Source organism: Alligator mississippiensis, chromosome 3 (assembly GCF_030867095.1).
Source record: "Alligator mississippiensis isolate rAllMis1 chromosome 3, rAllMis1, whole genome shotgun sequence".
Lineage (NCBI taxonomy): Eukaryota > Metazoa > Chordata > Crocodylia > Alligatoridae > Alligator > Alligator mississippiensis.
In genome coordinates, this window is record NC_081826.1 from 53052009 (window position 1) to 53063134 (window position 11126).

An 11126-nucleotide genomic window follows, 5' to 3' on the forward strand; every position below is an offset into this window, starting at 1 on the left:
TGCTTAAACCACCTCTGGCAGCAGTCTATTCCAAACCTTGGGGGCTCGGACAGTAAAGAAATTCTTCCTTATGTCCAGCCTGAATTGGTCATGGAGGAGTTTGTGACTGTTCAACCTTGTCATCCCTCAGGGCGCTCTGGTGAACAAATGTTCCCCCAGATCCTGGTGAGCACCCTTGATAAACTTATAGGTGGCCACCAGATCACCCCTGAGCCTGTGCTTTTCCAGGCTGAGAGTCCCATGGCTCTCAGCCTCTTTTCATAAGGTCTGTTTTCCTGACCTCTGATCATGCGTGTGGCTCTCCTCTATGCTCTCTCAAACTTCTCCACATCCTTTTTGAATTGTGGAGCCCAAAACTGGATGCAGTACTCCAGCTGCAGCCTCACCAAGGCCGATACAATGGGAGAACGACGTCCTGGGATTTGCTTGAGAAGCATCTATGGATGCAAGCCAGCATTTTGCTCGCTTTACTAGCTGCAGCATCACACTGAAGGCTCATGTTCATCTTGTGGTCAAGCATGACCCCCAAGTCCCTTTCGTCCATAGTTCTAGCCAGTGTAGCACTGCCGAGCCTATAAGGATGCTGTAGGTTTTTCCTCCCAAGGTGGAGAACATTGCATTTTTCAGTGTTAAACACCATCAGGTTCTCATCCGCCCATTTCCTGAGCCTGTCCAGGTCTGCCTGGATCACCCTCCTGTCCTCAGGTGTGGATGCTTTACCCCAGAGTTTGGTGTTGCCGGCAAACATGGCCAGTCCACTTCTGACACCAATGTCCACATCAGTGATGAAGATGTTAAATAGTATAGGCCCTAGGACAGAGCCTTGAGGGACCCCACTGGTCACAGGGCACCACGACGATTGACTTCCGTCAACCACCACCCTCTGGGTCCTACTGTGGAGCCTATTCCCCAGCCAGCAGATTGTGATGAGGCCGAGGCCAGTTAGCCAGTTTTGCTAAGAGGTGATCATGGGATTGAAGGCTTTTTTAAAGTCTTTTAAAGTCAAACTATATGACATCAATCTCTTCCCCCTTGTCCAGGTGATAGGTCACTTTGAGACAGCTTGATCCCAGGAAAGGCAGAAATACAAGAGAGACCTCAAAAACTCCAACCAGATGTGTTCACACACTGCTCTCCTCAACAACATGTAAAGAGGACTCCACCCCTTCACCTGTTTTCTCTTTTTGGCATATTTTTGATAATCTTGTTCCATGCCAATGGTGAGAGTTTTGTTTTATAAGTATTCCCCCAAATAAACACATTTTTAGAGCCAGATTTTTCCTTTGCTTGACTTTGAGCAATAGGCTTCCTGAAGATACACAGAATTCAATTGTAATGTAATCTAAATTTTCTGGAAAATACCACATACCATATCATGGTAAGGGTTGTTACAATACAGCTTAATCCCCCAGTGAAATCCTAGTGACCTACAAAGTGAAGCCTATGAAGAAAAATATGCATAACCCAGAGCAAAGTGCAGATTCAGAATGCCATCTGAACTGGACAGTTCTAGACTCCTGTCAAGATGTCATTTCTCACCTGATTATTGTATATATTCCTCAGAATTTTCACTGGAAATGAGTTTCCAGGTTCCAAGCTGGAGCTCACATATAGGAGATTTCTGCATTAACATGAATGTCCACATCTACTGGGAAGAAATTCTGTTGTTTAGACAGCTAAACCTTGACAACTTTTATTTAAATATGTATTGAATATGTAGCACAGAGGAGGAACAAGCAACCGATGATATAAGGACAAGACAAAGAAGAGATAATAGACACAAAGGTTTTGTTTCTATTTATTTTACCACAATACTGAAAGCAGATACATACAGTATATGCCCTGCAAATTGATAGCCCCAAACTTGGTCACCCGTCTAAAGTATATTTTTATAATAGGAGGACATATTAAAAGGAAGAACTGAAATGAGCAGTGTTCATGTAGAAAAGACAAAAATGAACTTGCGCAAGGTAAAAAGTTACATAATTCCAATTATATAATTCACTTCCTACTATTCCAGTCAATTTACAAACCAAACTTTTAAGTTTCCCAAAGAAATAAATGTGTCAGCTCCTGTATCACTCAGACATATGTGCAGATACACGCATATGTGTGTGTGCGTGTGTATGTGTGTGAGAGAGTGAGCACGAGAGAGAGAGAGAGACAGTGACTGAGTGAGAGCAAGAGAGAGTGCATTAATGGTCACTCATTAATACTCCTTCAAACTTCAAGTAGTTGCCAGTTCAAGCTCTTTATTTTCTAGCTGTCTCATTTTACTCTTTTTTTAATTGGCATTTATTTTGACAACCTTTCTTCATTAACTGCAGTGATAATAACTGACATGTGGCTACTTCTGAGACACTTGCAGACATTGCACTACTGGAACTACATTTATTATCTTTTTGTATCTTTTTTTTGCAAGCAGTTTGCTTCAGAAAACAATGTGGGTTTTTAAAAAAAATATCTGTGGAAATATTCACAAGGTTTAAAAGTATGCTTGCTGAACTACATTATCTTTAGGGCTCTCAAGTAAGAAAATGGTGGTTCTCTACTGAAGTGTCAAAACATTAGAAAGGAAGGATGTAGAGAAATTTATGTGTTGGTTTCTTATGATGGACCTAATCAAAAACCCATTGAAGACAATAGGAACATAAATTGGTTTAGAGAATACAATGAAACATTAAACGGTTCTTTGCAATAAAGCAGCATAGGAAAAAGGACTGCTCAGATAATCCCAATGTGGACATCAGCGTGGGTCTAAATCAAAGGAGAATATCCCACCAGAAAACACCACACTCTCCTACAAGCTGGGATAATAGTTTGAAAACACTATACCAGTAAACAAGAAGACAAGAACTACTGCTTTCCTGATTTGGTGCAAAGACAGATAGGGGAATATTTAAAACTAGTAGCAAATCTGAAGATTTTTCAGAAGAGATTGTCCCGGTGAAACCCAAAGGCACTTGCAGAGTGATGGAGGAGGAGAAAGGATACAGCAGATCATTTAAACAGTAGAGGTGTCTGTTCCACTGGTTCAGTGCTGTAGCTAATGATGCAGAGTTAGTGTCAGGCTTTATAAATCAGGTGACCCAACCTATATTTTTAGAATTGGTTTTATTAAGGTTATTTCTCTAACTCAGAGCTGTCCAACTTCTGGAGGGTAGGGAGTCACATGCCCCATGGGCTGTATGCTGCAGTGGTGGTCCTCCTGGGGTCTCCCTTACTGTATGAGCAGCCCTTTTCCCCACCTCACTGCATGCAACCTGGCTCTGCTGCCAGTCATGTGTGCGGCCTGGACAACCTTGCTCTGCTCCTACCTGCACGTAATGGCTGTGTGCAAAGCATGGGCAGCAAAGGCTCCTCCATGACCAGCATTCCACTGTCCCACTCTGCCCCAGGACCAGAGCAGGAAGCAGAAGCCAGAAGAGAGAGAAGAAGCCTAGAGCTCCTGACCACCATAGCACCATAATAATATTGTGCCTAAGGAGGGGCCTCACATGTGGCATATAGGGCTGCCAGTTGGACAACCTCTGTACTAAACCAAAGTTACACAGCAAGTGGTAAATCTGGGACTGGAACCCAAGTCACAGTCCACTGCCCTGACTAATATAATCATGTAATTCTAACTAGAGAGTCACTTTGAAGTGTCCTTGAATTAGAACACATTGGAGACAATTTTCCTGAATTTCACCTCCCACCCCACCACGGCAATTCTAAAGCACCAAATTCTGCTCGAAGCAAGAGGTTGTAGTTTCATAATTTGTAGGGTCGCAAGGGACCTTGACAGATCATCAAGTCCGAACCCCTGCCATTGCAGGAAAGAGTACTGGGGTCAAACGACCCCAGCAAGGTGATCATCTAGCCTCCTCTTAAAACCCCCCAGAGTAGGAGCCAGCACCACTTTTCTTGGAAGTTGGTTCCAGGTCTAGCCACCCTGACTGTGAAGTAGCGCCTTCTGATGTCTAGTCTGACTCTACCCTCTGCCAGCTTGTGACCATTATTTCTAGTCACTCCTGGTAATGCTCAGGGGAACAGGGACTCCCCCAATGCCTGCTGGTCCCCTCTCACTAGTTTGTAACAGGCCACTAGATCCCCCCTCAACCTTCTCTTGTGGAGGCTGAACAGGTTCAGGTCCCTTAGCTTCTCCTCGTAGGGCCTGCCCTGCTGCCCCTGATCATGCGGGTGCCCCTCCTCTGGACCCTCTCCATGTTGTTCATATCCCTCCTGAAGTGCGGCGCCCAGAACTGGATGCAGTACTCCAACTGCGGCCTGACCAGTGCCACATAAAGGGGGAGGATCCTCTCCTTGGACCTGCTTGAGATGCATCTGTGGATGCATGACAAGGTATGGTTGGCTTTACTGGCCGCGTCCCCACACTGTCAGCCCATGTTCATTTTGGCCTCAATAATGATTCCAAGATCCTTTTCTTCCTCTGCACTGACAAGAAGAGAGTTCCCCAGCCTGTAGGTATGCTGTTGGTTCTTCCTCCTCAGGTGCAGCACCTTGCACTTGTCAGTGTTGAAACCCATCCTGTTCTCATCTGCCCACCCCTGTAACCTGTCTAGGTCCGATTGCAGCCTATTCCTCCCTTCTAGCATGCCCACTTCCCCCCCACATCTTAGTGTAATCGGCAAATTTAAATAGGGTGCTTTTTACCCCCTCGTCCAAGTCACTGATAAAAATGTTGAACAGTGCGGGTCCAAGGACCGAGCCCTGGGAGACCCCACTGCCCACATCCCTCCAGGTTGAAAATGACCCGTCCACCACATTCTCTGGGTGTGGCCCCTCAGCCAGTTAGCAACCCATTTGACTGTGTAGGTGTCGACACCACAGTCCCTTAGTTTTTTAATGAGAATGGGGCAAGAGACAGTGTCGAAGGCCTTCCTGAAGTCCAGAAAGACTATGTCCATGGCTACCCCTGCGTCTAAGGATTTTGTGACCTGGTCATAGAAGGCCACCAGGTTGGTCGGACAGGACCTGCCTCTAATGAACCCATGTTGGTTGCCCCTAAGCATCACCTCTCCTGCTGGTCCCTCGTGGACATGCGCCAGGATAATTCTCTCAAAAAGCTTACCCAGGATCGAGGTAAGACTAACTGGCCTATAGTTTCCTGGGTTCTCCTTCCTCCCTTTTTTGAAAATGGGAACAACATTGGCCCTTTTCCAGTCCTCTGGCACCTGGCCAGAGCACCACGAGTGCTCCTAAAGTCATGCCAGGGGTCCCACAATGACCTCTGCTAATTCCCTCAGCACTCTGGGGTGAAGGTCGTCAGGACCAGCTGATTTAAATACATCCAGTCCCTCCAGAAGTTCCCTGACTAGGTCCTCACTGACCCTAGGCCTGGGTACACCTGCCCCGGGGCCTGAGGGGATCCCGGCAGATGGGCTGATCTGGTCCCTGCTCAGGAAAATGGAGGCAAAGAAATTGTTAAATAGGTTAGCCTTGTCATCTGGTGCAACAACCGGATTTCCTAGCATGTCTTGCAGAGGCCCCACATCACCGGGTACCTTTTTTTTGCCCCCTATGTATTTAAAAAAGGACTTCTTGTTGTCCTTAATCCGGGTGGCTAGTCCCAGTTCCATCTCCGCCTTGGCCTTCCTGACTGTCCCCCTGCAACCCCGAGCAACCGAGGTATAGTCAATACAACTTGCTAAATGATTATGCAGCTTACTGATCTATACCAGTCAGGTTTTTATAAAGCCACACTAGTGCCTACACACATTTGAGAGGAAGGGCTTTGATTCACAGCTTCAGATCATGACACAGGAACAGAGATTCTCTGATTTTGTAAGTAAAATCACATAACTGCATTCCATCATCCTAATATTTGAAGGTGCAGTTGCTAGCACAGGTGCTCCCTCCCCAACTCAGAGTCTGTACCAGGGGTGTGGACAAATACTGCAAACCCATGTTTGCGTTCCTTGGGATCAGCACTACTTATTTATTTTATCTAAGGGTACCCTGTTCAGTTAGCAGTAGTAACCAACATCAACAGTCAGATCCAAATTATGAGCCAGATATTGCCATCTTCACTCAACAGATGTAATATCTTATACCCTATTCTTTGCAGCCAGCAGGCCCCCAGAGGAAGAAGACAAGTGAGACCATTAGGATCAGATCCCATAATAATTCAAGAAATTAGAGAGTGAGAATCCCCCTTTCATCCCACTCTCCCCACTCCACACACTAAAGTTTTTAAAGGTAGCTTGTCTAAAGAGGCATAGTGAGGTCATTCAGTTCCCAGGCCAGGGGGATGGCATATGCCACCTGCTGTACAGCTGGTGGGATGGAGTGGAAAAGGAAGGAAAGTCTTACCTTCCTGTGTTCTTGGCACAGGGAAAACAACTGCTGCTGCCTTCCGTGTGCAGACAGCTTGAGCAGCAATGGCAGAGAGGGAGAGAGAATCCAGCACAGGAGTCCCATGGCATGAGCTCCCTGGAAATCACCCCTAGGGGGCTGTTCTCCCTTCCCCAGATATGCTACTGGACACAGGGCTGAGCCTGTTGTGAGAAAAAAAAACAGCAGATAGGGGAGCACCATTTTACTCCCCCCCTCCCCCCCCCCCCGCCCACCCCCAGATGGGCTGCTGGGTGCATGTTCCATACATACTACTTTGCACCAGTAGGAGCACAATATTATATTGACCATGGGTGGGAGTAGTGAGACATGCTAAATCAGCATGTTTCCAAGATGCCCTAAATCCTCCCTTTTCTTGGCTTGCAGGGACTCTATCATCCTGTTTCAAGTATCAGGAATGAAGTACATGTGCGTGCAAAGTACATTTGAATGGGCATGTTGCCCAACTATTATAGCCTTTGTGCTACAAGGCAGAGGAATCCAGGTAGCATCTCCCTTCACTTTATAAATATTGCAGGAAAGAAGAGGCCTACCAAACTCTGGGAGGACAAAGGGGTGCTAGAGTAAAACTTCCTTCTAGAGCAATGATTCTCAACCAGGGTGCTACAGCATCCTGAGGGGCCTGGAGATACTTTCAAGGGTACTACAGGGGTGCCAGACACCATAATCACTGCTAGGCAGGCAGACAGAATTCACTAGGTAACCCAGAGACCTCAAATAGAAATCCATAGTGGTAAAAGTATTGTGCCTGTCAGTCTTTCCAAGAGACAATTCTCCTATTGTCTTTCCTTAGTCAAAACTGGAGTGAAAACTAGGACCTGGCTTTTTCTGAGGGGTGCCTCAAGTCTAAAGGGATTGAGAACCACTGTTTGAGAGGAAAGATTAGAAGTTAGCTTCAAAACATACTGCTGTAAAGGACTGGGGACAATGCTCTTGTTGTCTTTACCACCTTTCTTTTTTTTATGGCAGGAGAGCTCTTATTTTTTCAGGGATGGGATCTAAATAAGAGGCACCCCTGTTGCAGTTTTCCTTTCTTTTCTATAGCAAGTGACTGGGACATAAAGCATTGCTCTACGCCCCCACACCAATTTGTACAGAGGAAGCTACAGCATTTCAAAGACATCCCCTGCGATCCTTGCCTTGCCTTGCCTGCACGTTGGTCATTTACACCTATGCAGATGATAACAAGATGGTACCGTGCCAGAGTAATTGCATTTTAATGAGATAGAAGTGACACCATTACAGGAACTGACTTGGGACACCTATTCATATTCAAGATAAAAGCTTCATAGTTATACCCCCTCAGAAGTTGGGCAGAACTTTTAGGAAGTATATTAGAGCATTATGGAAGGATGAGGGAGGAAGAGACTTCCACTAAATCTTTCCTAAATTGGAAGACAAATATTGTATTGAGTTATTCCTCAGTTTAAAAAGAGGTAGCCATATCATCATTTTATGATTTTGTAAGCAAGATATCCATAGAATGTATACAGACTTCACTATTCAGTGTTTCAAAGCTTAATAAGTTACTTGAATATACTATTTTGAGACAGGCTCGAGAGAACAGAAGATTGCACAGAGCTCTCTCAGGGGAAGCTTCCAGGTCAGTATGTAGGAATTAGGAGTCTCTCACTTTCTCATATACATATACTGTAGTGCAGCTGATATTGTTCATGGTACATTCCTAAGAGAAAGAGGAGGAGAAAGGTTACTACAGCACAAATCAAGAAATATTTCCATATGCAGATGGATGAATATTGCCACAAAGGGCTTCAAAATGGTCTCTAGCAACATTGCAACATCAGTATTAGAGGTTTCCTCACCACTGATGTTTTCCTTCTGATTACAGAAGAGTTGCTATTGGTCTTTGCTAGATGAGGAATGCTAAAAAGGTTAGTGAAGACCCATTTGTTTTAGTAACCTAGTATCAAGAAAGAACTCCCCATCACCACTTTCCCATCCATTATTTTCCTTTTCATTGTAGTCTCTTTTCCATCCCACTTTTGCACCTGAATCAATGAGCCCTCATCCAAGGTCACAAGACTCTGCAAGAGACCAAGTACCATATTTTCGCGCATATACCCCGCCCTTGGGTATAAACCACACCCATGTATAATTGACGGAAAATTGTATTTTTGTAAATAAATCCATGTATACGCCGCACCCGTGTATTCTCCATGGCGGCGTATACACGGGGAGGTGGTGCAGCCCAGCCTGCCCCAGCAGCAGCGGCACAGCTCAGGCCCAGCGGGGAGGCTACGCAGCCCAGCCCTCCATGGCCCCAGCCCCCACAGCAGCGGCAATGCAGCCCGGCCTGCCTGGGCCCAGCCGGGAGGCAGCGCAGCCGGCCCCGGCCCCCTCAGCAGCCCCGGCAGCAGTGGCGGCACAGCCTGGCCTGCCTGGGCCCAGCAGGGAGCGGCGTGGCGCAGCCCGGCCTGCCCTGGCCCTGGCCCTGGCCCTGGCCCCGTCCTCCTGTGGCAGCGCAGCCGGCCCCAGCCCCCACAGGAACGGCAGTGGTGGCGCAGCCGGGCCCCGGCCCTGGCCCTGCGAGGGAAAAAAGTCTGTGGATAGCCCGCACCCCCGTATAGCCCTCACCCATCCATTTTTTTGGTAAAATTGCGTATAACCCGTGGGATATATGCACGAAAATATGGTAAATTAAGGTGCTGAACCCACTCTTTCCAGATTAGAAGCAATTCAACTAACAGCTTTCAGTTTGCTGGGCAGGGGAGAATAGGAAGGACTGATGGTGGTGGTAGTGGTGGTTGTTGTTGTAGTATAGCAAACATCACTTTAACCTCCACCTCTTCTATTCTCCTCCCAAAATCCTTACCGTGGCTTTTCTGTTATCCACTATGGTTTCCTCAAACTCCTCTCCCACTTTGAAGGAAGTCTCAGTATTTTCGAAAGTGCTCTTTGTCTTAATGGTTATCACATTTCCATTAGTGCTGATGATCACACTGGGTTTTGTCAGACTACCTAGTTTTAGGGTGGCTAAACCCACACCTACAAGTCAGGCAAGATCTTACATTTTATTCTTATTTGTGTCTAGGTCATGAGTCATTGAAAAGAGGAAGAATAGGACTGGTTTCTTCTTTACCTCAGATCTCTTCTCCAGAGGCTTGTTACTATGTTATTTACAACCTGTTTCAGGGAAAACAGGGATTTCTATATCAGAAATATTAGAAAATAAGAGCAGCATTACAAGTGCATTCTCTCTTGAAGAGAACTGGTGTAGGAGAAGGCACAGAAAAAGCACAAGTCATTCTTCCTTATGGAGGTGAAGTCTAGAACCAGTGTTCTAGTTCCCAAACTATAATAGAAGTTTTGCATCAGGGAGTAGTTTTTCACATGCAAACTATTTGTAGGTCAAAACAGAAGAAGGCTTGTTTATTAGTTTTAAACTAGTTTAAAAAGGAGCTCTATTTCCTCTAGATTTAAATTAAAAGCTACATGGGATATGAATAGGCACCTTTGAACATTCATTTTGTGGTCAAGTCTTGAACACAAAATAACTACTGTAACTCAGCTCTCCAGAGAGGCAGGGTGAATTCTTTGTCCAAGCATTGTATTTTTTTTAATTAAATATATGAAAAAAGGCTATAAGGGACCTCAGGAGGTCATCTAGTCAAGACTTCTACTTAACCACCTCATTCAACTGCTTAATCTCACTAGCTGTTAAATTCCAGAGTTTAAAGACTCCACAGCCCCTATGTAATCAGTTCTGTTAGCAAAATAAGCTCTAAACTAGTTCATGAAAAAACCTCAGAAAGTCAACTCTTACTGTATGTAATACACTTTAACCATAAACAAGCACATTGGATACTGATATATCATCTTGGCTCTGTCATCTTACAAAGCCAACTTTATCCCAGAAAGGCTATCCAGTTCTTCACTAGAAGTAGTTGAAAGGCTACAGATAGGCTCTGTGATGTAAGCATCTTTCTCCCATTTCCATATATAGTTTTGACTTACGTCCACTCCAAAATAAGGAACAAAGCACAGAGCTCCCCAAGGACAATACTACTAAATGCAGGAACAAAGTTCGTCTGAAGCATATTTTTTGCAGCCCTTTCCCTGACACACACATTTAGCATGTCTCACCCAACTCTTTCATATAGTCATCAAGTTTTTCACTGGAGCTGAGCTTCCAAGTTCCTACAAACACACCACACATGATTCAGGAGTCACAGAGCAAGCCATTCTCAAAAGAAGACTAGACAAACAGCATAAACTGCAAAGCCCCTGAAAATTTCCTTTGAAAGATGACCTGAACATGTGACTCTCAGAGAAGGCTAATCAGAAAAGACATCAAGTACTCAGACTTTCAATTGTATTTCTTGTATGCCAAACCCAAAGCTAGGATATACAGTAAAGCTGAAAACAGCTTCTATTAAGACAGACAAGTCACCCTTCCAAAATAATGGCAGCAAAGTCTTTAAGGCACAATTACTAGTTCAAGAACGCAATTGCCTCAAGTAATCATAATATTACTTAAACATTTTTTTTTTTATAAAGCCAGTGCTCACCACCAGTATACCTGGAGTCACATGCTGCTTATCTTCTACTGCTATGCTGGCTCTACAGCAACCAGCTTTCCCACTGGTAGCATTTGGAACCATTGTCTAAATCAGGGGTTGGCAACCCCTGGCATGCGTGCTGAGCATGGCACATGAGGCCATTTTCCTCGGCACGTGCTGGGGCCAGGAGGCAGCAGCTGTTTTCAGCCTCCCAGCTGCAGCCAGCCCTGGCTCTGGGTAGCTGCTGCC

At 45.4% G+C, this 11126-nt stretch overlaps 1 protein-coding gene across 1 annotated transcript; it reads right to left on the reverse strand.

The window, feature by feature from the left end:
• Positions 1 to 7904: 7904 nt before the first annotated feature.
• Positions 7905 to 10534, reverse strand: LOC102562704 (myelin P2 protein-like). Its single transcript, XM_006261856.2, has 4 exons — positions 10462 to 10534; positions 9191 to 9363; positions 8307 to 8402; positions 7905 to 8041 (listed from the first exon to the last, which is right to left on the reverse strand). Exons 1-4 carry the CDS (start codon positions 10532 to 10534, stop codon positions 7976 to 7978), a joined length of 408 nt encoding a protein of 135 aa, XP_006261918.2. The 3' UTR covers positions 7905 to 7975.
• Positions 10535 to 11126: the final 592 nt, after the last annotated feature.